Here is a 26,773-nt window from a genome sequence, read left to right on the forward strand (position 1 = left end):
TCACATACATAAGGATTGAGATAATGAAGCAATATCAGCAGACCATATCAGCGAACGTTTGAGGAAAATTAAACAATCCGTTCAAAAATTATGACTTTTTGAAGTTTCGGTGCCGCCATCACTGGATGAGAAGACTACTATAGCTTGTGATGTCACGTGCGTAGAACGATATAAAGAAAATAAAAAGAAAATTCAACATATTTTCACTTTTCTCACACAATAGTACAGCATTTGACTTACCTCTTTCAGAAGGCAGGAGGAATAATATGACCCCTAACATATGTCAGTAGCAAGTCGAGGGAAAGTGCACTTTTTTCAAACAATAAAATTTTGTGGAATTCCCTTTATATTTTCATTATATCATTCTACGCATGTGACATCATACACTGTAATAATCTTCTCATCCAGCAGTGACAGGTGCAGAAACTTTAAAAATTCATAACTTTTGAATGGATTGTACAATTTTCCTCAAACTTTCACTGATGTGTTCTACTAAACTTGCCACATTCTCTCAATCCTTATGTATATGCAGGTGGACTTGTCCTTTACGTATTTCTGAAATCAAACTAATTGAGACTAACAAAAATCTGCAAGCAGGCAAGTGTGAATAAATGCAGTAAATTCACTGAACTTGTGGACGTTACATTCTCCATCTACGACTTCAACTTTTTTTCTATCAGGGCTTACAGAGATCAAAGATGGGACAACCACAAACACTGCATGGACAACTGGCAACTTCCTGCTACAGTGCCACTTATAAGTATTAATAGAACAGTGCAACTTCATGAATTCTGTACAGATACAAGCAAGAAAGTGACAAAAGGAAGACATTACGAAAACTATTCATACCAGAATAAACAAATTGAAAATGCTTACCTTTCTTTAGTAGTTCATGTATTCCGATACAAATATGAATCCAAGTGTAACTGTCCTTTTCTCAAAGTCATTCCCGAGAGTTCTTTTGTGCCGCTGTAGAGCGTATGCGCACTTCCTTGTTTTCGCTGCACAACACATACGCCACTGCCTTCTCATGGTGTAAGCTGTTCTTCTTGATTGTCGAGTTCCCCCTTCTTCTCACACCCCCCCCCCTCCCCCCACTCCTTCCCTCTTTTCCCCCCTACTTAGCACAGGCAGAGCGCTGTGAGCAGTCCCTCTCTGATCAGCCATTTCCTCTGTTGTAGGAAGGCCCCAGTCAGGGCATGCAGCCTTTTCCATCTACTCCTAGCCATGTCTGACGTGCTGCTTTTTACCCAGAGGAGATCTCGTTGTCAAACGTCACTATCCAACCACTGCTTATGTTGGAGTCTCTCTAATCACCAACCTGGGCCCACTTTTATGATGGCTCAACTAGATGTGCAGTACATTGTAACTCTTTTTTTCCCAAAAATTCATCACAGAGTTATTCCAAATTATCAAATGATAATGCTTGTGACACTTGTCCTCAAGAAGTGAATAATATACATTTGTATCATGAACCTTGAAGTTCTGTAGAGAAATGGTATGACTGCAACTACAGTAATCCTTGCAACACCTGCTGTGCATTTGACTGCATGTACTAGTCATGTACATTTATCTAAAGTACACTTTTCACTCTCTTACAAGCACATCGCACTTTACATTAAAATTCCTGCATAAATGGGAGCTAAATTTGCCTCTGCCTTTCAGATGAAGGACAACCACAAAATCAAACTGAAGCCAGGCTGACACTTGCACGATTCTGCGGCACGCATTGGCATGACTCGAATCGTGCTAGTGCGCAAACTAGTCGTAAACTGGCGTGAAGTTTGCGTAGACCCGTCGTGACCTGCGTGCCATGTCGGGACGAGAATTTTGAAATGTTCAAAATTTTGGTCACAATTTTCCACGACAAAATTGTGGCCAAAAGTCGTGCAAGTGTCAGCCTGACTATATCCTAACACTTAATTTTGCCACAAAGAGTGTGATGGAAGAATAATCCAAAAAGCATTTTGAAAAATGTTTTCACACTGAAATAAAAATAACCACAAGTTATGGTGTACACCAAAACTTTGGAGTAAGCCAAATTTTACAGCTTCATTCTGACCTCCACTGTAAGAATAGAGACTGAAAGTATAATTCTCTTGATTTTAGAAGACTGCTCTTGGGAGAGATTAATTATTTTCATCGAATAACTCTTCATCAATTCTGGAATGTTTGCATTTCTTGCCTGTTTATAGGATCATTGTCTTATTGAGCTTCATATTCTCTTGGCAGATAACCTTATGAAATTGTTATAATCTAAGCTTTGAATAGATATATAATTTGCCCCATTTTGCAATAAGGAAAATAGATTTCAAAGAATTATAAGTTAGAAAACTGAAAAGGTACGTCATATTGCCAAAGTTGGCTGTACAAGCATTTTTCTTCTCGTATGATCTCAGTGATGACACACCAAATGTATATGTGTATCACTGTAGCTCTCACTAAAAGGGAAGGATGATTACACACAACATTGCTCAGGTAGATTCAATGAAACAACCCTACAGGATTTCATCAATATACACTACAAATACCATAAAATGTTAAAACATCATGCACTAACTCAGAAATGAGTCAAATTGACTATCAAATGGGTAATGATTTTCATTTCACATCTTCATCTGCGCAATGACCCTTTCTATGACAACAACGCAATTTGTCCCGCTGAGTCATCTGTCACGCACAGTCATGAGTTAACCTGTCAGTGCCTTTGTTTTAAAGAGATCCACGTCTGAACGCATGAGTCACTATGAGGGCGCTGACACTTCATTACTGTTCTGACCACTGCATTGGCCTGACCGCTAAGTGTGAAAGAGGATATGACATCAACATATAGTATACAAATGACGCACAGGTCTGAGTGCGTCAGTCGGAATTGTGTGCATAGGGTAACTATGGAATGCTTAACCCACGAGGCGAAGCCGAGTGGGTTTAGGCTAAATTCCATAGTTACCGCATGCATACTATGTTCCGACTGACGCACGAAAAGACATGTGCGTCATCTGATCTATAGAATGGGTAATTTTCTTGCCAAAAACCCATTTTTCTATCGTGTTACCCGATGACAAAATTACTGGATGCCTTTCATTTTGGCTTGGCATAGACGAGAGCTCGAAAACCATGCATCAGTTTTACTGGACGCATGGCCAGCCATGCATCAGTAAATATTATAGAATGGGTAGCGAGAATCCTGCGATCTGATTGGTCGAGAGCTATGTGTTGATTTTTACTGGCCGCACGCTACGTACGCTGAGTCACAGTGGTAAACATGTTATCGCGCACTTGTAGCAAGAGTACGCGTACTTGTAACAAAGGTTTGCGCACTAAGCCAGCGTTCGCGCACTCAGGTTGGCCATGCGTCCAGTAAATACTGATGCATGGCTGGCCGTGCGTCCAGTAAAAACTGATGCATGCTCGTTTACGGCAAGCCAAAAGGAAATGCATCCAGTAATTTTGTCATCGGGTAACACGATAGAAAAATGGGTTTTTGACAAGAAAATTACCCATTCTATAAATCACATGACGCACATGTCTTTTCGTGCGTCAGTCGGAATATAGTGTGCATGCGGTAACTATGGAATTTAGCCTAAACCCACTCGGCTTCGCCTCGTGGGTTAAGCATTCCATAGTTACCTTATGCACACAATTCCGACTGACGCACTCAGACCTGTGCGTCATTTGTATACTGTTGCATGGTTGTTTTAGCCAATATAGGCGTCTCCTACTGAGTGCGCGAACGCTTGCTTAGTGTGCGAATCTTTGTTACAAGTACGCATACTCTTGCTACAAGTGCGCGATAACATGTTTACCACTGTGACTCAGCGTGCAGCCAGTAAAAATAAACACATAGCTCTCGACCAATGAGATCGCAGGATTCTTGCTACCCATTCTATAAATACAGTATGAGGCAGTGAACACCTTTCTATGAGACCTAACAGGTACATAGGCCTATATCTCCAGATGTGCTAGGGCAATTACCCCTTGGGCTATTACCCCAGACTCTTCCCCTAACCCTGACTCTAACCCTAACCCTAATCCTTATACTGAACCTAATCCTAACCCTAACCCAAACTCTAGGGGGTAATTGCCCTGATTCATTCCCGATGATAATCTAAAGTGGCATATATATGCCAAATTTTGCTTCCCACTAAATGTAAAGGACCAACACTTAGGAGCTACTTGCAATAGGGCCTATGTACTTGTACAAACTTTAATTTTGATAACTCCAGTTTTGTACATTATGAACCATATATCTAAACTTGACCATAAAAGGAATTCATTCTGTAAAATACTTGTAATGGGAACAACAGTTTTGCTTCATTATGTTGTACACTTCACTGTCCATGATTCTTTCAATGGATATTTGATTATATGAGGTATATAGTGTGTAGAAAGGGCCATATACAAATGTACCTTCTCAAAGAATTTGTGATTTAGATTTTGTGTGCTGTATATTTCCAGCCCCACCCCCCTCCCCCACTCAGAGTCAGTTGCAGGGGTAGTTTTCAAATCTTTCCCAAAACAGTCTCGATATAATAAGGTCCCAAATAGGGTCACGAGTAAGGGTCCCAAATAGAATCCTAAGTAATTGGGGACGCTCTTCACCACAGTAGCCTTCTGTCATGTAGGGAGGGGTAATTTTGCTGACTTCCCTTCCAAAAACCTATGATAGGGGTCAAAATCGTAACCCACTTCCATCCTTAATCCGTTAAGGACGGACTGATTTTGCTAAAACACACATTTCCCATAGACACCTGCCCGAGTATACTCAGGACCCGTCCTCATCGGGTTAAAAGGAGTATCTCTAAGAATCTGGAATAAGCATAGTGTATGACTGACGTCTGTGTGTGTGTGTGAGTGTGGGAGGTGTACTGTATCATTATTGATGTTGTTGTTAACTCTTTTCATCAAATTATTAAGAACATATTATGTTATTGCTATCAACAAATGAAATATCAAATACCACATTACTTTAGACAATTCTACCTGACAGCACTAATGGTCAATTTGCTTCACTCAACCATTTTTGTCATGGTATTTTATCTAAAAAATATAAAAAAAACCCTTGCTTTAGTATTCACCTCCTTCATACAGACACCACAAATTTCTTAAGCAGGAAATATTGCATTATAAAGACACTGCATACAACCTGCACCTGTCTACAATGGGTAATGGAAATCAGTCTAATAATCACCCATCACCTGTCAAAGTTCACTACTCTAAAAGTGGAAATTTTTGGCGCTACTAATTTTTCACCCCGGCCGGGTAAAGCCCGCCCACACTACACGATTTTGCCCCGATTCACCGGTCTTAAGACCTTAAGACTAGAAGTGTGACGTCACAGTCTTGCCATTTTCTAGTCGTACGACTGGGTCTTAGCGCCAGTCGTAGAGATTTGACATGTTGAATTTCTACGACCAGTCGTGAGCTTTCAGCCATTCACAATGCAGCAAAATGCAAGCGCACGCAGTGCGCACTGCGCGCGCTTTACAGTCGGGTCGTATAGTGTGCGGTGTCCGGTCGTACGACTGGTCTTAAGACCCAGCTTGGCTTAAGACTTTAAGACCAGTCTGATCGTGTAGTGTGCGGTGGCCTTAAGATGAATTTTGTGATCTTTTTTAATTCTGTGAAATCAAGACATCAACTACTGGAAAATATGGCAAGCAAAAATATCTGCGCGCTTTTATTTTCACGCTAGTTTCTGGTTGCGCGAAATGCGTGAAAAATTTCAATACCACAAACAATTCCGCTTTTACAGTATTAAGTTTGCAACCAAGAAGTCTCATTCACCAGCAGTCATCTAGTATTCACAGTTAATCTTTCCCCTTCTACACATCAACACAGACATTCATTTTAGCCCTTCTCATCTGGCAATATCAACTTTTTTTTTTCCATGGGTGTTTCTGAATATCACAGACCATCACATTTTGTTTTGTTTTTGTTTTTATATTGTTTTGCTTTTGCTTTTCGTTTGTTTGTTGTTGTTGTTGTTTTTTTTTTTTTTGGGGGGGGGGGGGGGGGTGGTGTTGCCATAGTGGAATTTAAATAAAACCTATAATGGGGGGAAAAGTTACCTATGTATTGCCTGGATATATCCATTATATGAGCTGTGAATTATCATGCAATCTCCGAGTTTTTTCTGTTTTATTTTTGTTTTTGTTTTTGTTTTGTTGTTGTTGTTTTTTTTTTGTTCTTTTGGAGAGGGTGGCATTGACCCTTCACCCAGTTAACCATTGGTAATACCCACTTCCCCAGCTGGAGCCATCCCCCCCCCCCCCCCCCATACATGTACCTCTCCCAACCCCATCTTGGCAAATAGTCCACAACTCTTGACAAACATCACTACTTGGTGCTATTAACACGAAATCATAGATTTCAGTAGCTTCCCTATTTCATGTCTGAGTACAAAGTGTATAATAAAACCTTTCCCACTCTGTTTGCCCCATTGCTGCGGTTCATGAATAGAATTCTTAACTTGAGCTTTCAGCGAACTGGTACTCCTTTCCACTTATCCATCGTCTTTCAATCAAATTTATAAGACAACCCAATTTCACTTTCATTCCATTTTTGATGCCACATTAGGACAATCATGGAAATATAGCTTTGAATTCTTTCCTGAACTGCTCTCAACAAATTGCTGAATATTTCATTCAAAATTTTACAATGAAATACAGCTTGTAATTTGATGAAACGTGAAACATTTTCTTTTCCTTTTTTTCTCCCTGAATTTCGTCATGAAGACAAATGAGATGAAAGCGTAGAGGAATTATCAACAACTCATGTAAATTCTTTAAAACTCAAACATGTTTCCTCCATAAATTATCAAGAGTTTCCACTCCTTCTGTAACACCTCCTAGTTTAATCCCTAACACTTTCAACACTCATAGAAGTGCGGTAACACACATGTCATCAGAATAAAAATATCTAAGGTATATTAGCTGTGAAATTGTAACCATCACATGAACTGTACTTCGTTGTCATGGTAACGGCACAGCTGCAGAACAGCAGGACTCGCTGTTCAGCATCGCCTCGATAACCACAAATCACCGAAGAATGCGCACAGCCGTTGTTAATGGTCTCCTATTCATTCACACTCACATGCGTTTTCCCCTGGTTTCTTGCGGCCATCTTTACATCCAAGCAAAAACATACGTGCAGACAATGACTGCATTAACGCTCATGTCAGTCATCGAGCCGCAGTTATTCTCCCGACATTTTGGGTAGCCATGCATGGGGATGACAACAGAATGAAACAAAACAAAACTAGAAATATCACTTAAGGTGATTAATACCCCCGCCCCGTGACGACAGTCTTACCCAAGGAATGATCTTTCCTTGATCTTCTGCCATTTAAATGCCGTTACCATGGCAACGCAGCTTCCGACACGTCCGAAAAATACGTCTTGCACATCTTCCCACCAAGACTATTGTGTGTGCCACATTTCATACGCTTTTGTCAAAAACTGAGGAAGTAGTTCAATCCACAAGATCTTTATTTGATCTTCCACCATTAATATGCCGTTACCATGGCAACGCAGCTTCCGACATGTCCAAAAAATATGTCTTGCACATCTTCCCACCAAGACCAATGTGTGTGCCACATTTCATGAGCTTCAGTCGAATACAGAGGAAGTAGTTCAATCCGCAAGATCTTTCCTTGATCTTCTGCCATTTATATGCCGTTACCATGGCAACGCAGCTTCCGACACGTCCGAAAAATATGTCTTCCACATTTTCCCACCAAGATCAAGGTGTGTGCCACATTTCATAAGCTTTGGTCAAAAAACTGAGGAAGTAGTTAAATCCGCAAGATCTTTCCTTGATCTTCTGCCATTAATATGCCGTTACCATGGCAACGTACTTTCGGGTACTGTCAAAAAATGTGTCTTGCACATCTACAACCAAAGGCACACATCTGTACCAAGTTTCATGGAAATTGGGCAAAAACTGAGGAAGTAGTTTGCAACACAAAATTTTCCATCATTTTGGCTCATAATATGTGAGCTGTTACCATGGCAACATACTTTTTGTCACTGTCAAGAAATGTGTCATGCTGACCTATATCCTTAGACAAACATTTAATATGAATTCCATGAGAATTGGAAGAACACTGATGAAGCAGTTTTGCCACGAAGCATTTTGCCCTATATTTTACCAATAACATGCCGTTACCATGGCAACACACTTTTTGCCACTGCGGAAATATGTGCCTTGCACATTAACATATTCAGATGAACATCTGTACCTAATTTCATAAAAATTGATCAAAAACTGTGGGAGGAGTTCGCGACGCAAGATTTGTACCCATTTTTGCCCATAATATGCCGTTACCATGGCAACGTACTTTTGGGTACTGTCAAAAAATATGTCTTGCACATCTACAACCCAAGGCACACATCTGTGCCAAGTTTTATGGGAATCGGTTGAAAACTGAGGAAGTAGTTTGCGACGCAAGATTTGCAACGGACCGACCGCCCGACCGTCCGCTGATTCCCATATACCCCCTTCAAACTTCGTTTGGCGGGGGTATAAAAATGTAAACCTTCTTCTAATCCTCCTTCTTCTCCTTCTATTCTTCCTCCTTTTTTGCCTTCTTCATACTCTCATCTTTGACTTCTTCATTTTTGCCTTTGCTGTATTCTTTTCCGTCTTCCTCACTTTCCTTTTTTTTTTCTTCCGAGTTTCTCCTCTTATCTACATTGCAAGTTCTATCTTCTTGTTCTAACTCTTTCCTTTCTTTTCTCTTCTACTGAAATTTATTTCTTCTACCAACAGAGCTGCCAACTTTTGTAAAAGCCTTTCAGTACTTTGATGGCTGAAAATCAGTAATTTGCACCTTTTTTGAGTGAAAATCAGTAATCCTTAACAGTGTTATAGAATTTATCACAGACAATGATTTCTAAAATCAGTAATTTGCTTGTAACCTTCAGTATTCTTGTCCAATTTCAGTAGAAATTACTGAAAATCAGTACTAGTTGGCAGCTCTGTACCAATCATCAAACCCTTCTCCTTCCTCCCCCCACTGTCAACTTCTCTTCGTTTGTCATCTTCTACTTTTTTGTGCGTGTGAAATCTTTGATTCTTATCTGAGATTGATGAGTCACGCCTCAAGGAAGTACTGAACACACACACACACACACACACACACATAAAAATGCCTCAAAGATCAACTGTGTATGACTTGGGACAATCTAAAGCCCGCCGCACACTATGCAACTCATGACTATACAACCTTAAGACAATAAGACCCAGTCGTACGACCTGCCAAAGCACACTATACGACCTGACCTTATGAGTAGGCTTACGACTGTTCTGTCTTCAGTACATTTTACCAATGAGTATCAAAGCACATGTGCGTACTGCGCACGCTTGCATTAATACTGTATCTTGACTGGCTGAAAGTCTACGACCGGTCATGGAAATTCAACATGTCAAATCTCTACAACTGGCGCTAAGACCCAGTCGTACGACTGGAAACTGGCTAGGCTGGTGACATCACACTTCTGGTCTTAAGGTCGTACGACTGGTCGGATTGTATAGTGTGCTGTGGGCTTAACATTCTACAGAAGCCTATCAAACCCTTTGAGAACAGTTTGATTTTGCTACAGCACGCATTTCCCATGGACAGCTGCTTGAGTACACTTGAGACTCGTCCTCAACAGGTTTAATTGGGGCATTCCACACAATTTTCAAAATTTCATGTCATGCTGTACATAAATCGACAGTTCCATGTATAGATTTGTGGAATTTATTGTGGTCCTTGAGCAGAAAAACAAATGCTCTGAAAAACCTTAAACAAATTACACTGAATAGTGTTGATGACATAAGAGAGTAACATATTTCAGAAATGTAGCAGTATAATTCCATTACAATACTGCTTGATTTGCAAGTTCACCTGTGTAGAATATATGCATGCCTTCTTCTTTTGTTCTGTTTCCTTGAGCCCCAACTCATGCATTCTTATGGTGACTCTCCCATGTCATCATCCTTGGTCATTGCAATTTGTTCTAAATTTTGAATACATTCTTATTTCTCATCCCAATCACTAAAAATTCTGAAACTCTGTACTCAGGATATTGCAATATAGTAATTGTTCAAATGTAAATATCTGAAAATCATCCGGAGGTCTCCATTAACGGACCCAGTAGTATGGGCATAGCAAGGAGTGGGAATGCTGGCTCGGCTTGCATATATTCCTATTGAAGAGGTGAGGGTTCAAAAATCTGAGATTAGGTGCGGTCAGACTAGCAAAAGATTGAGAAGTTTAACATTGCGAAGTCTTCACGATCTTTTGTCATGCAGTCACACTGAGAGGCCAAACTTGGATCAAGAAGTTTGGGTCATTGGTACGCGCACGCAAGAAAGAAGAAAGAGCGCGTCGTCCAATGGCTAGTGATTGTGACATAACAATGCACATTTGTACAAATGACAATAGCCTCGCGCTTCGGAGACACCGCCCGCAAACAGATCGAGAAGTTTAGCGTGGGTGAGGGAAATATCCCTAGTTGGAGTGGGAACTTTTGCGAGAAATTTTGCAAGAAGTTTTGCGGGAAGTCTGCGGTCACACTGGCAAAATTTCAAGATCTTAATATTCGCAATCTCAAACTTCTTGATCTTTTTGCCAGTCAATCCGCGCCTATTGTACAGCCATCCCTTCACAAAAGTGATCGTATAAAGTGTGAGGACACACAACAAAGAGATTATATGAACAACTATACTTCGGTTGTCATTACTGCAAAGATTTATTCATAAATACCATTTGCATCTGATATGTCTTCAGAATCATATCTAACTGTCACTGTCATGGCATATTCTTGTCCTTTATTTTTGATTTACTGTCTTTATGCAGCAAGATTTAATGATGTGTTTCTTTATCTTTGGACATATAACTCCTTCTGACTTCAGAATACAACACTGACTAGAAACTTGATATAAAAGCAAAACCTTTAGACCAGTATCTTTTATCATTATAGTAGATGTAATGTACTTTCTTGTGTCAGTAGTGAAAAATGATAACCAAAGAATATTCTATCATTGGGATCTATGTAAAGAGTTTGTTACATCGAGCAATTTCTTGTATCAGATTTTTTCACACTGAGTTTCCACAGAATATTCATTTGATTAACATCTTCCTTTTTTCTTGCTCTCTCTCCCTTTCTCTCTCTCTCTCTGTTTCTCATTCTGTTTCTTTGTGTTTCTCTTCTCTCTTTTCTTGAGGGAAAAGGTTCTAAAGATAAATGCATGACTCAGATGCTACTGATCTTGAAAGGATTTAAAAAAATTATAATGAATCAATTCATCTTTTAGGTATTGTCAAAAAACGTGTCACACCTTCACACTGAAATGCAATCACATCGCAGCGTGTAAGCAGCTCAAAAAAAGGGGGATTGAATCCCTTGAGAAGTTGCCTAAATGGTAAGACAAAACTAAATAAATCCTAATCCTATAGTTCTTGAAGCCCTTGAAGTCCTTGGACACTGTTTCTTATTGGCAGTAGTGAAAAACAAAAAACAAAAAACACTTAAGTTGAAAAGAAATGACAGAAAGCTACATTCTTCATTATAGATTATTATTATGAAGACTACAACTGTACCTGCGACTACAAATCCAAAGCACAACTACCAATTAAGTCTGTTAATTCAATTCATCAACTGAACATTTCTCAATGTAGGACCAACCTTACACTGATTTGCATACATATGCCACATATGAGTTTACATATCAAAATCTGAAACCAACCCTCTTATGTACCCCTATCACAATGTCCCAATTTTTGTATAACTCAAGACAAAACAAGACAGCACAAATAGCAGCTAGACCCCATTGCGATTTACTCCTAGGCAAAAAAAAAAAAAAAGTCCCTGAAGTATTGCATGTGATGTGACTAATACGAGCATTACCATTCTACACTGAAGAATGCATTATCCCCACGGATAATGATTTTTTTTTTTTCTGTTTGCACAAATATTCCATTTCATTCAAATATACACATTCATGTCATATGCTGATATCATGACAAGTGACTTATGTCATAGCAATAAAACAAAGGAAAAATAGAGATGGAAAAAAGGTGTTAGAAGAGGGGACACAGGTCTCCGGCTTACACACACCTTATTGCAAAGAGGTTGGATATAAAGAAAAACTTCCTTATAACAAGGTAAAATGCAAGTCCATATATTATTTCTTTGTTTGTCTACCCTGATATACATGTAGTGAGAAACCTGATATAACAAGGTAATTGTCATGGTTTTTAGTTCCTTGATATAATGAGGTCAGGTTCCCTGTAACTACTAATATCATGAATTCATGTTGATGGTGCCGTTTGCAGGGATTTCATTTTAAGAAATGGACCCAGGGTTCAAGGGAGCGCTGCAGCATCAACCCACGCATACGCATCTCAACAGCATGAGCATACACCAATTTTCCATAATCGACAGAAAAAAGGGTTAAAAATGTTGATAAAGTGTAGAGGTAGGACAGACTTTTGCCTGTCCACCAATACTTGAGTTATCCTCTGATCCTTCCTCTGTCCTGTGATGGACGCCTTGCATCTAGCGTCCGGCAAGAGGACAGAACTACTGTATGTCATAGCCGGAGTAAAAGATGCACTCTTCAAAGTATCTCAAGTTGAATTCAGGCCTGTGGCACCTCCAGTATGCACTACACATTCTTCCCAGCACAACTATTAAAATACTGAATATCTCATCCACATATTAACAATTCACTGAAAAAAATGGATATAACTTCATAACAAAGTGGGATTTCTTTATAACAAAAGTAAGAAATAAGAAATAAATGAATATGTACGGAGACATCATCAGTCAATTCTTCCTTCTTTTCATAAACGTCTTTTGCACCTGCCTGCGTTGGGCAACATAAAGTTGTGTTGAATTTCTCACAAAGGGCACATGAAGACAAGACTATAAGGCCTATGGATTGGTACATGTATGTATCAAAACATTCAATTTTTTTAATATATTTGTGCCAAAATCACTAAATAGAATATTTAACTTTCCATTTTCTGTCCCACCCACCCCCCTAAAAGAAAAAACAAATAAACACACATATAAACACAAACTAGAAAAACACCACAAAACAACACACAATAAAATATTGAATGATATCTCAGAAAGGCCTTGCACCTATAAAGTGCTTTGAAATGTAGTGATAGGTCTCACATGCACACCACAAAGAGACTCATTGCATCCAAAGTAGAACTTTGTTGTTCTTTAACCCTTTCACTCTCCCTCCAGGAATATTGCTCACTGGTTCGGCATCCAATGACCTTGCCTCAGCCTCGCGGCTGCTCTCCTCCGCTGGACAGGAGGACGAAGAGAACCACGGGCACGATGTACATCCACTGTGGCAGAAGTGAAAAGCGAGGGCGCTCTTGAATAATGGAGAATCATGTCCATTAATGTGATCACCAAATGGGGTACTGTAAAACACAATATTTTCGTTGCACAAATTTTGGGGGAACTAAACCGACGGCCTTCTTTTTTCGTGAAAAATTTTTTGTGAGTTGCCTTCTAACATTCAATGCGTATAGTGTAGACAAGAACTTTCACGTGCATTTTAATTTCATGAATCTTGGCTCTCGCGAAATTCAAATGCACGGGAACATTCCTCAATTTACAGTACATCTCACGATCTATGGAATTATGAAAGGGGACTGCTAGGTTCAGAGAGATTTGTTTATCTGATTTGGCTTTAAAAACACACACTAATGAAATATCCAAGCATGGCTATGATTCCTGTAAAGGGAAGCCATGAAACGACTTACAGCATTTACAGAATCCATATGGTACTTTTGTCAATCTGTTCATTTTCATGATATGCGTACATTCAATGATCATTGCTTCTACGTTACTGTAAAACATGATATATTCGCGGAATGAAAATTTCGCGAATTGGAGCTGATGGCCTTTCTCGCAGCATGAAATTTTTCCGACTTGCCACTGGCATCCGATGCATACGTAGGCAAGAATTTTCGTGCACATTTTAATTTCGCGAATGTTGCCGCTCGCGAAATTTGCAAAATTAAAATGCACACGAACATTCCTTGTTTTACAGCATACATTATTATTAACGGACAAGTCCACCTTCATTAACATATGGATTGAGTGAATGCAGCAATATTTGTAGAACACGTCAGTGAAAGTTTGGGGAAAATCGGACAATCCGTTGAAAAGTTATGAATTTTTAAAGTATCTGCACAGTCACTGCTGGATGAGAACACTACGAGAGTGTATTATGTCATATGCGTACAACAATAAAAGGACAATACAAAGAGAATTTCACAAAATTTTATTTTTTGAAAAAGGTGCACATTTCCTCGACTCATCACTGACGTATGATAAGGGTAATATTATTCCCCTTGCCTTCTGAAAGAGGGAAGTCAAGTGTTCTTTATTATGCAAGAAAAGTGAAAATATCTTGAATTTTCCTTATACTTTCTATATATTGTTATACACATGTGACATCACAAGCCGTAATAGTCTCCTCATCCAGCAGTGACTAAGCAGGAACTTCAAAAATTGAAAACTTTTAAACGGATTGTCCGATTTTCCCCAAACTCTTGCTAATGTGTTCTAATAATATTGAGGCATTCACTCGATCCACATGTCTATGAAGGCGAACTTGTCCTCTAAAGTCCACTGTATCAATGACAGAACAGCATCATCCACACATGATTACGTACAGCAGGTACAGACTTGCAATACTGTCATACATGCATGCACAGTCTTTGTGTTTGGTTGCATGCAGGGGCAAGCAGTATATCATTCTATGTTCATTAAATGTGCTACATGCACAATGTACCTTCCACGTACAAACAACCTGAAATGGGCTGTAAAACGTAAATGGTGTGTTATGGCACACCAAATTTGCACCCCAAAGTGGCATTACATCTGTAAAACATAAATGGTGTCATCGATCACCAGGGGTGTCACAATACCCAAAACAGTATAGGGTATCAAGCATAAAACTTGAACACTGTTTTGAATAAACTGTTCTTGCACTAAGGAAAAATGGCAACAAAATAGCACTTTCTTGAAATCCAATAAGGAATTCAGTTAAACTGATGTCAGATTTACTTGTATCTAATCCACCACACTTTAACTTTATGTGTAGAAGACTAGTAGTGAATGTCCAAAACATAATTTGTGAAATAGGACTCCTAACTGGCGATAGGGAGAGATGGAGAAAAAAAAAAACTTTTTTGGGAGAAAACATCTACAATGCCATGCATTCCAAAACCGAGCCTTTAATGTTTTTTTTTCTTTTGTTTTTGTTCTTGTTTTTTTGTTTGTTTGTGTTTGGTTTTGTTTTTGTTTTTGTTTTTTTTGTTGTTTTTTTTTGGGGGGGGGTGCACGTATGTATAAAGTTCTATGGAAGGTGACCACTGAACATAGCATGGTGTGGCACTTTGATGCATTGGAGGGAATACTTACATATTTGCTGAAAAAGGAACGGTTATCTTGACCTTTGCCCTTCTCCTTCTGAAGTCGTTCCTCCTCCATCTTCTGAATGTACACTTGTGTCTCCGGCCTGCAATCAAACACAGCGAGAGCTACCATGGAATATTTAGCAGAGCTCTGAGATCTCTATTAAATCCAATATACTGGATACATGAAAGTGACAGATTGTCCACTGGGCAAAATTCAACTCTTCACACAGTATTTTACTTCACACACGATTTATAATAAAGTTTGTTGCTTTGCATTATGTTTTAGAAAGCAAAGCAAGCTTATATCAATGTTAAAAACCGTGAATGACCTTCCAAAGCAGAAATACTATAAATGCTGACAATTTCATACAATTGATTGCTCATGTTTTTTTTCTTTAATTTGTAGCACTCTATTTCCTTCACTCTATCTCTACCTCTCTCACATCTACACACCCAAATACCAAATCATTCACATACCTGTACACAAAAATCACATGTACATACACAGACACACACACACACACACACACACACACACACACACAGACACACACACACACACACACGCTTGCATACCCTGAATAAAGACACAACCACTTTGAACTGTTGCATACACCAAATAGCACACACAAACACTACATAGGTCGATTTGCACTCAGCCTTTAATTAAATACTCACGCAGGGCCCGCTACAGTGACGGACAATGAGACGGTGGTGTTGAAGTAGTCCAACGACGCCGACTCTATCGCGGACTCATGGTCACATGACCCCTTCAGGGGGACGATGGACACGCCTAGAACATTCCCTGATTGGTCAACGTTGACGGTGATTTCTTCCGACAGGCGGGACTCAAGTATTGCACACTATTCAGAAATGTAGAGAATACAATAGCAGAAAGAACAATTTTTCAGAATCTACCAAAATAAAAAAATACATGTTTAATATATCATACACGTATGTATATATTTTTTTATTTTTTTTTTATCGTTGGAGAGGTATAAGGCCCAGAAACAGTGGCAATATAACTGTCCACTAGTGCACCTGCAACAGGGAGTTGTACTGTAGATATTGCATATTTTGCATTGTGATGATTTCTTGACAAGCAAGCAACAAAAAAAAATAGCTACATGCCAACAGACAATCAATGATGAAAGTATGTTGACACATGCATAGTGCAAGTTACATTTCAGTTCATGCCTGTTCTGATAGTCAAAGACTAGATTATAATCATGGATTGTAAATCTTAAACCACCTTTGTGAATCCCCAGCCAAAAAAAAAAAGAAACATATAATGTTGCATCATTTTTGCACAATTCAAACTGCAATTTGAAAGAAATTTTGCTAAACTCACAAAGGGAAATATACTGCATACTTTTTGTGGGGGGTTTATGTGGGTTTTTTCTTTTTTTTTCTAAGTCAGATGTATTTGTAAACTTAACAACATGCAAAAATATGTTTTGTGGAAGTTTTATATTTCTCAGTCGGATGTATTAAACAATGTAAAATTAACAACATGCAATAGTACAAGTATTAACTATGTTCCAGAGTGACCTGTAGCTGTTTACATAGGAGTGCAAGTATGGTACCGGTACAAGCATAGCCCAAGAACATGATCGCTCATGTGTTTACATTATGTGTGTGCATATACTACTAGTAGTACAAGTACCGTTAATGTCTGAGTAAGTTTATGCAATTATTATTTTCAATGAAGAATTGCAACAGTAAGTTTGCTTCCCAAAAATGAGTAAATAATACCTGGTTTGTCTCTGTCCACTGCTGTACCCACGAAGTGCCAATGTAGGCACTCACAGAATTGTCAAGAAGTCCCGATTCATGAAAAAAAAGTAGACTCGTTATGACACTATATACATACCCTGCACAGTATGACATGAACTCTACACTCACTGCTTTGGTGAAAGTTGAAACAAATTCTTTCGAACTACTTTCTGCATTCTCCTCCAGAAGGGTAGGCACTCGAACCCTGTAGATGCCGCCTCGCTGAGCCAAATCCTGAAAATAGTGAGAGCAAATGTTTGAGAGCATCGACAACAAATTCTTAGAAGACTAAAGGTTGATGTTTATGTGTCAACTGGGAATTTTCATATGTACATTTTATCTAATGCGGTCAGGGATCCCAACATTAAAAGCAGCACTACAGTATTCAGAGGGCTGAAAAGGTGTAATTTTTGTGGAAAAACATAACTACATTTCCTGTGATATATTTGGTGGATAAACAATATATCTACCTTTCCTGCAAGAGGCATGATGAAATGCGGCAATTGTAAAATAACACTCTTTTTCACAAAGCCTGCATTGTTTCAACAACAAAAACAGTCATAAATACTGCAAAAAAGTAGCAGTTGACATATCTCCGTGAGGCAGCTTCAATTAATCTAACCTGATCCTTTTATGTAAAGATAAGCAGGAAAACTCAGAGTTGCCAATTTAACAGGCTGAAAAGAAATCAACAAGTGTTTGCATTGTTTGACCTGAGTTAATTTCAGCTTGCTATTGTACATTATGATGACATTTCCTACTGCACCAACCCCAACATAGTGTAATCTGCTACTGAAATAACACTCTAATATACTTTCTACTACGTTTGAATGGTGCAAGACACGTTATGGGCTATGGCCCTCACCTTTAGTTTTCTCTTCTCGCCAGCTGTCAGTGGTGCATGCTGGGTAAACGTGCCATAGCCTTGTTTGTTAGACCGGAAGCTGAGAACTCCCCTACTGCTGAACTCTGGTGTTGCCCCTGTTAAAATGCCAAAGGAATGACCATCACAGAGTTCAAGTTCAAGTTCAAGTCATTTATTGTCACACGCTCAGGCATAAAAATCGTTGTAACAGTCTCCAAATATCATACAAACATACAAATAAGAAATTAAAAGTTCAATATCACTAAATGACAAATACATGTTAACAAAAATGCATAATTCCACTCATTAAATATTGCACTTGGTCACTGTGCATGGGTGTTCTGCATTATGAGTACTATAAAGATCTGAACCATACAGTGTACGTGAATTGCCATTTGGCCTAATCTGCCTTTGTCTCGTCCCACATCCATGGTCTAACCTTGTGTAGACCAAGGGTTGAGCTGCACTGGTGTTGGACCATCTGGGAATTAGACTACATGGCAACCGGAATGAGACCAAGTGACCAAAAATCAAAACACACACACTGTATTGTTGGAGAACACGTGAAAGGACATACATATTGTACACATACATGTATTGTAGGTGTTTCACCATCATCTTTGAAGAAATGTTTATGCATTTATTAAGAAATTGGAAACTAATGTGACTTTGGCTATACACGTGTAGGATCTGAGAAACATGGACAGGTAAACAATCTGAAAAATCAACGCTTAAGATAGTGATTACCTTCTGGGCTGAAGAATGAAGTGACGTGTGTGATTGGTATTGGGATTGATATCCATGGACTTACTCTCCACTGACAGGCCTACTAGTGTATAAGCTGTTATTTTCGTGTACAGATATTTTTGCGAATGAGGACGTCACAGACATTTTTGCAATGATGTTATTTTCGCGATTTTGACACCGACACTATCATAAAGGTACTACCTGTATATGCCTGTCAGTTCAAGATATTTTGGCAAGCTGTTAAATTTGTCGTTCGATAGTGATTTGCAAAATTTGCAAAAATTAAACCCTCATGAATGAAAATAACAGCTTACATAGGCTCATCATGATTAGTTATAACAGGACATTTCTCTGATTTTCAAATTCAAATTTCAAATTCAATGAAGGTTTATTGACAATAAAAAAGAACATGCAGCTCATTAGCTGAAATTGTTCATTTTACAATTAAAACAGAAACAACATTGTACAAAATAAATATATATATATTTGTGAAATTGGCTATCGATATGAATATGAATATGACGGAAGCACTGTACAAACAGATAAAACATTGATATTTCATTGATATTTCAACCCGCCCTCAATTCCCTGAATTTCGAACCAAGACCCTAAAATTCCCATGGAAATTATCAACAAACAGTACATGCATAAATATTTTCTTTTTCGCTGATTAAAACCTTTGACCTCTTAACCCTCAATAAAAATGCATGCATTAAAATCATCAATAATGGAGTAGGAATATGGACAAAGTCAATATATTTTATGTAACAATCAACTTTTAAAGTTCCAAAATGTCTCACACAACATTGTGAACGCCTGGCTCAAAACCCACAAAAAGTAGGCCAAAATGAATTTTCAAGTTCCTAGTTTAAATGGCGCCTGTCCAAAAAAAAATAGTTCACAAAACCTGCTAATAAAGTAATATCTCAATTTCAGTTTTGTTTCCAACCACCAAATTTTGACCATAGGTAGGGATGAGATTACTCTTCCAGGTAAGATGTCAACTTTAAAAGGTTAGTCAGTCTTCCAGACATATTATTTCTGCATTACAGAGAATCATTCATACTCTGCAACTTTGGGGGGCTTTGAGCTGGGTGGTCACATTTTTAGGAGTGTCTCTTACCTTGATCAAAGGAATGCTCAATGGCAAGAAAATGTGTCGACAAAGCATCTTGCTCCTGATGTAAGGGAAGTTTACTCTCCCCAACCTTCACGGAAATGAAACAAGAACAAATGGAAACAACAGCAATGTGAGAGTAATATTGGATTGTACAGCACCTCTTCAATTTGTGAGAGTCTCTCAGTTTGGCAGTTGGCGAGTCTAGGGGAACCCCCCCCCCCCTTTTTTTTAGGCTTTATTTTTGTAAACCCCCCCCCCCCTCACGGCATTCCTGCCTTCCATCCCTTTTGTTTTCATTTTTCTGTGTCTCTACACCTAGCCCTCCTCAAACTGTGCTGTTGTGCGTCTAGTCTATAATTATATGACTGCTTTCCCTATGTACATGTTTGTGATTTTGCCTCTGTTCTGACAAAGATTCTGCCAGGATCGAAATCTCAGGCCCCTTTTAGCTTTTTGACTCTATCATTCTCTCGAGTCTTGCAGCATGCAGTTTGGCACTTTCTTGCTTGTGGCGTGGTATGGCCAATGGGGCTGTGTATAATTACCTTCACTGGTTTCAGCAACCTCTTTTTGGTCATACGATTATCAATGATTATCGCTTGATTATTGTAAGATTAACCACAGTCCTAAATACACCAGATATTTATCTAGATATCTATACATCTAATCATTTACATCAAATCTAACTCGTCAAGGATTGACTGACACAAGCAACAGGACAGCATAGTTAATTTACTGAATGACTGCATAATAACCGGTAATTATGGGATCGTGTAAAAAGGGCACCGGGCGCTGGGGTCTATTGTGCGGGCGCTCATCACTACCGGCCAGGCAAGCGCAGGCGACGGGAGCCGACAGGCGTTGGAGGAGCCGTGCTATACAGGCCAGCTCTTGATGGAATCCGCTCACAGTCACTCGACAGAAATCTAAGCGAATTTGAACGATTTTGCCCACAGTGATTTCACCCATAGGTTTGCTTACCTTTCGAGAGCTGCTAGCCATTGAGATGAACGTGAGACCGACAAGGCAAAGTCGGTAGATTATCACCGCCATGCCTTTAATTGATGCCATTTTTGTTTTTATCTAGGACATAGACACCGGGCTCAGACGAACAATACACAGACTAGTATCTACCTGCATTGTAAGCGCATGCACATCACAGAAATCACGTGTAACGAAAGCGCGACAGAAAAATATACGTTTTCCAGCACAATGCCGAACGCGTGTACTTGAATGCACGAAATATTTCCGTGATAAATATTTGAATGAGCACAGTAAACTCCGGTGTCACTGCGCTATTTCAATTTTACGCCCTCAAGCGTTCATAATTATGTATGCCCTGGTACCATTTGTATGTTATACCGGTAATTTTTGAAAATGTACAGTCTGGAGAGTTTCAAAAAGTTAATTCTCAATAAAAAGTACAAATTCGCACTAAATTGCTATAAAGTGTTATAGTAAATGTTCTCTATGTTTTATGAAGAAGCTAAGTAATGACTACTGGGTGTGGGTTGTACCAGTACTCTAAGCTAAGCTCTACTGTCTGAGAAAAGAAGTTTTGTGAAGTTAAAGTTTCCAAGCACACTATCATGGTATAGTACTGCTACATAATCACATTCGATACAAATTGCTGCAAAACAGCAATAACAAGAGAGAGAGAGAGAGAGAGAGAGGAAGGCAGGTGTAACAAACTCGTAATTGTTTAATTTTGCAATGAATCGTCTCATATTCCCACAATCTTTCGCTGAGTGTTCCATTAATTTTCAATTTTCAATAATCCATGTGTTTCAAATATATGCTCCATCTCTTTTGCTCTGGGTTATGATGTAACATTTTGACTGTTACATATTAATTCAAGGTGCTATACATCAGCACTTGCCTATTACCCATGGCAAGTGAAAATCAAAGTTGGGCAAGTGTTTTGGAAAAATTATAACAAAATAATGCTTGCCTGAATTGGGCAAGCAAAAACCTGTGATGCTATGCATGACACTTCAATTTCATTAATTCAGCAACTTTCCAACACTTATGTGAAGAAGCCCAAAGGTAATGCAACACCAGTGCTTGATTGAAAGAAGTTTATTACTCTAATGTGTTTTAAGTGTGTGAATCAAGGTGTGCTGCTTTAATATTCAAATGATGGTGTTATATTAAGCCCCTGACTTACAAGTGATATTCTATATCATCTTCTTATATTTTTGGACTTCCTTTTTGGGCAAGTAAAATTCATGTTCTGGCATGTGTTCTGTAATAATTTGACAATCTGCTTGCCCCACTAGGAAAGTGGTTTAAAAAGAAATAGAAAAAAAGCTATGTAGCACCAGGTTAAATCACTTAAACATTTTCACATAAAATCATTCACATTGTAATAATGGACTCCAGACATAACCACACACCCTCCCAAAACACACATACCCACATACACAAACACACAGACACAGACACACAGACACACATATATATATATATATATATATATATATGCTCAAAAATTTGTGGCGAAATAAACTGTTTGTGAATACATGAACTTAGTTTCAGTTTTAACTTTGATATCATCACACCAACACGACAACTTACTCAATATGTATACATATATATCACATATGTATATATATATATATATAGAGAGAGAGAGAGAGAGCGAGAGAGAGAGAGAGAGCGAGACAGAGAGAGAGAGAGATGAAAAAGACATGGTTACTAAAAGCAGTGTGCACTGTTATTGTTATGACATATTTTTTGAATGATCAGCAACAATGCATGCACACACATGAAACTTTTCAAGTATTACACATTGACTCAACATTATTGAATGCATTATGCACTTTTACTCAATATGCATTTTTTTTTTTCATTTGCTTGCTCTTTTTTTACATCAATAAATATACAAAGGTGATTGTACACTCATCTCACTGAAAACAATGATGTATTACGCGGACAGTCTGGAAAAAATGAAAGGGAGACACACATTTGTAATTAATGTACATTGTTTAACCTTTTGTCTGCCAAGGCACTTTCGCTTAACTTGCAAAGCTTTTCTATTGAATTAACATTCAGTAATCCAAGCAGATTTAATATACAGTTGTACATGTAGCTGTAAAATTAGCAAGTAATCTCTGGCATAGTAATGCACTGTAAATGTTAATATCCTGAGGGTGATTGTTTGTTGTTTTTCTTGTGTGTGTGCTGAGCCGCTCAAAAACATGTTAGTTAGCGGGTTCTTAAATTTGCACTGTGCAATTGTCATCCCATTCAAAATCTGCAGAAAAAAAAAAAAATTGTGAAGATATTTTCCTGGGTTGTAGAAGTTGTGCTAGCCCAAAGTAGCGCGCAAAATACATGAAAGTTTAATGTACCACAAAAATTTCCATATTTACAGTACCTCAGTCCTATAAAAAGGCCATGCTGACTGACTTCATAGGGATTACAGGGATTATATAATCTCCATTCATTTACAATTGAGGATAGCTGTCAAATGTCTGCACTAATCAGCAAAGAAGGCACACTAACATTGTGAGCAAATTGGCAAACTTTGAATCAGTGACTTGATCAACACACTGTGACTCCATGTACAGTACATTAAACAGTAAAATTTTACATTTAAATACAGTGGAGCTCGATTTGCTCTGATTCTTCATGCCATTCTTTTTTTTTGTGCTTATTGTGATTTCCAAAGTTTGGTCAAAAGTCACATTTAAAAGATGGTATAATATGGCAAAGTGAAAGGACTCTGGGCCCTGTTTCATAAAGCTGTTCGTAAAGTTACGAACAACTTACGAGCGACTGATGATCAGCTCTGATGTGCTATACTTATCAGAATTTCAATAATTCAGTACAAGAACTGATCACCAGTCGCTCATAAGTTGGTCGTAACTTTACGAACAGCTTTATGAAACAGGGCCCTGGACACCTGTTTTCTCTTGACTAGTTGAAAAAAGAAATAGCACTGTACCACAATACATTAATCGCCAATGAAATTCTCACTTAGTTGCAATACGGTGTATATCCAAAGACAGAAAGTAAATCAGTCAAATGGACTACCTTCCTTTACAGTTTAAAATGAATCAAATTTTCAAGCCTTTTTTCCTACATGGCAAGGTTTTCTGGCTATCACCAAGTCTTGTATAAAATCCTTTCATTTTTTTTTTCTCAGTTATAGACACCTGCCCAAGTATACTCAAGACTAGTCTTCAATGGGTTAAAATTAAGCTACAGACCCTGTACAAGTGAAGCATTCTGAAATTGTGATTGAAAAGTGCCATGACTCACTTGGACTAACAGTCCGCCAGAAGATTCTTTCTCATCTAGGATGTATTAACTTGGTGCAGGCACAAATGAATGAATTCATACAGGTATCTAGTCAAAAGTTATGGGCAATATGTATACATCTCAACAGATCGCTGCAACATTATTTTGCCATGGTCAATTTCACAGGTCAATTGACATGCACAAAATTAGCAACATGCCACAATGTTGCCTCTTGTAGCACGAGTGTCATGTGTAATATCTACAGTACTCAGAGTGAAATCCCTAATCCTGAAAAATGATTTGATCAATGTCTGTATCCATTGATGTGGTTCCAAATTCTAAAATATATTGAAATCAACCATATTAGTAAAATTTCAGAGTTTGATGGCAAAAGGAGTTTACTCCTTTCTCACGAAGTAGAGATATGTTTGTGCTTAATAATGCTGCTTAAAAAAAGACAAAGAATAACAAGGTCTCCACAACAGCCAAATTTCTGAGCTGCAGAATGAAAGAGCAAATATATGATGAACCATCACACATACACTGTAACCTAGTCGCACCTACTGCACCAATACAATGTATACCAAATTTCATGTGATCTGAATAGAGTCTTATTCGCATTGTCATTTAAGTTGCGCAAAAACAGCTTTTCTTGTAAAATCCAGAGGCTAGCAACACCGTAACTCAAACCGACATCACATAAAAACAAAAACAAAGCACACATAAAACATCAACATACATGTATAGTATACAGCACAATCATCTTGATAGAGTATATGTACAAAAATAGGTATCAAGCCACCAGTTAGAAAATAAGGCACTTGGTACGATAGTTTTATCTTATTTACAAAAAAAAAAGCTCTTTCAATTCATCTTGCAACATTCCACAGCACTACATCATACAAAAAAATACAGTGTGGTGATAAATATTTGTAAAAAATAACACTATTTCCCGATTTAGTGTCCTTTAATTTTACAATCCCAAAGGATTGGGAAGTGCAAAACATACATTGCTACTCTCATTACCTACCAGCTTGCATTATGTGCAATATTCACACATACATTGTTTTGAGTTTCAAAAAAAAAATGGAAAAAAAAAATGGTAACGATACATGGGGGGAAAATGATACAATTCACATTGATACTTAACCTCATTTGTCAAATCTTTCCCAGTCATGAGACAGTGTGCATTTTCCTATCAATTCTTTCACTTGGCATACACAATCCTTTAACATACAAGGTTCACATACATTTCAATCTTTTTCAGCCGTATGTAACTGTTCACATTGACAGTACAGGGTAGTTTCTTTCTTTTCATTAGTTTCATCAGGAGTGAAAAAAATAAATAAAACAAGTTTGGCATTCTCTTGCAACATACAGTGTACACGTAGGCATACACTTTTCTCTGACGGCCACATTTGGACTTTCACGTGTCAGTGGTTTGCATACATACTACAAGTATATTGTAATACAGTTGAACCTGCCTTTGTGGCTACCTGCATATAGCGGTCACTTGCCATATACAAAAATCTCCCCGACAGAGAAGCCAAAGACTCGGAGCAGAGCAGCCCTCTGTCTATTAAACACATCCAGCAGTCACTTTCTTCAGGAACTTTTTCATGCTCGGTCCTGTACGACTAATTTTATGTCTTTGTAAGTTCACAGACTATCTACGTATTATTACTATTGTTATATATTAATGTGGACAAAGTTGGACAAAATATTGGCAATTTCTATTTTGCACTGTTGTCAACCTGGACAGAGCAGGAACCGAAAAACACAATTTACATTTAAGCAAAAATTTTAATCTTTAACTGTGCTCAAAGATCTCTTGTAACCATTTGTAAATTTGTAAACCATGAATAAAGGTTAATCTGGTAATGATAGCAAAAACCCAGCTGTGAAGGTATGCAAGTATTAAATACAATCTACTTCCAGCACAATCTTGAGCTGGTTCTTTGTTCTTTGTTAACGTAAACAAAATAGATTTCATAAGCGAAATACAATTACCGTTAATATTCTACAACCATCTACATTTAAAAAATGGAAAGTACATATTTCTATGTATTAGGCAATAATGGTGGCTTTCATCTAGTAGGAAAAACTATATAAATATCTAAATATATATCAATAAATGTCTCTACATATCAAGACTTACATGAAATCAGATATAAGGTTGTTTCATTTTGGAAAAAAAAAGTAAAAATTTTCAGCTTGAACAAACATCATAAGATCAAATGCAAAGCAAGCATCTGGAATGTAAGCACACCCTCTGTAAAAAAGAATAAGTGTTAAGAAAAGGGAATTATAACTTAAATTCCAAGATTTCAATGACCTCCTGAAATCGGATTCTTACTCATAAAGTTAAAACTAACCAACTGTTTACCAGTTTTGTTATAAAAATTTCCATTATCTTGAAAATACCTTTTAGAAGAGCTCATAAAATCTCTAAAAACTTTCTGAGAGCTGTCCTAAGTGATCAATAAATACTATTTATACTATATGTACGGAATAAAAAATAGATGAGATTAAAACTCTGTTTCCCATGGCACTTAGACACCTGTCTGAGCACAGC

At 38.1% G+C, this 26,773-nt stretch overlaps 1 protein-coding gene across 1 annotated transcript; it reads right to left on the reverse strand.

Moving 5' to 3' along the window:
* Nucleotides 1–13,288: 13,288 nt before the first annotated feature.
* LOC139710784 (ER membrane protein complex subunit 10-like) lies at nt 13,289–21,066 on the reverse strand. Its single transcript, XM_071622695.1, has 7 exons — nt 20,935–21,066; nt 19,957–20,041; nt 18,087–18,202; nt 17,351–17,455; nt 16,124–16,308; nt 15,450–15,546; nt 13,289–13,357 (listed from the first exon to the last, which is right to left on the reverse strand). Exons 1-7 carry the CDS (start codon nt 21,022–21,024, stop codon nt 13,289–13,291), a joined length of 747 nt encoding a protein of 248 aa, XP_071478796.1. The 5' UTR covers nt 21,025–21,066.
* Between the last annotated feature and the right edge of the window lie 5,707 nt (nt 21,067–26,773).

This window comes from Diadema antillarum, unplaced genomic scaffold (genome assembly GCF_040938485.1).
Source record: "Diadema antillarum isolate AM-2024a unplaced genomic scaffold, OU_Dant_1.0 seq00001565_RagTag, whole genome shotgun sequence".
In the NCBI taxonomy this organism is placed as follows: domain Eukaryota; kingdom Metazoa; phylum Echinodermata; class Echinoidea; order Diadematoida; family Diadematidae; genus Diadema; species Diadema antillarum.

Bases quoted from the DNA above. Each gene is read 5' to 3' on its own strand.
- LOC139710784 (XM_071622695.1), bottom strand. From the start codon at position 21,024: ATGGCATCAATTAAAGGCATGGCGGTGATAATCTACCGACTTTGCCTT. The intron at 18,203-19,956 runs GTAAGAGACACT...GCATTTTAACAG, and splicing joins TGAGCATTCCTTTGATCAAG to GGGCAACACCAGAGTTCAGC. The intron at 15,547-16,123 runs GTGAGTATTTAA...GTTTGATTGCAG, and splicing joins GTCACTGTAGCGGGCCCTGC to GCCGGAGACACAAGTGTACA.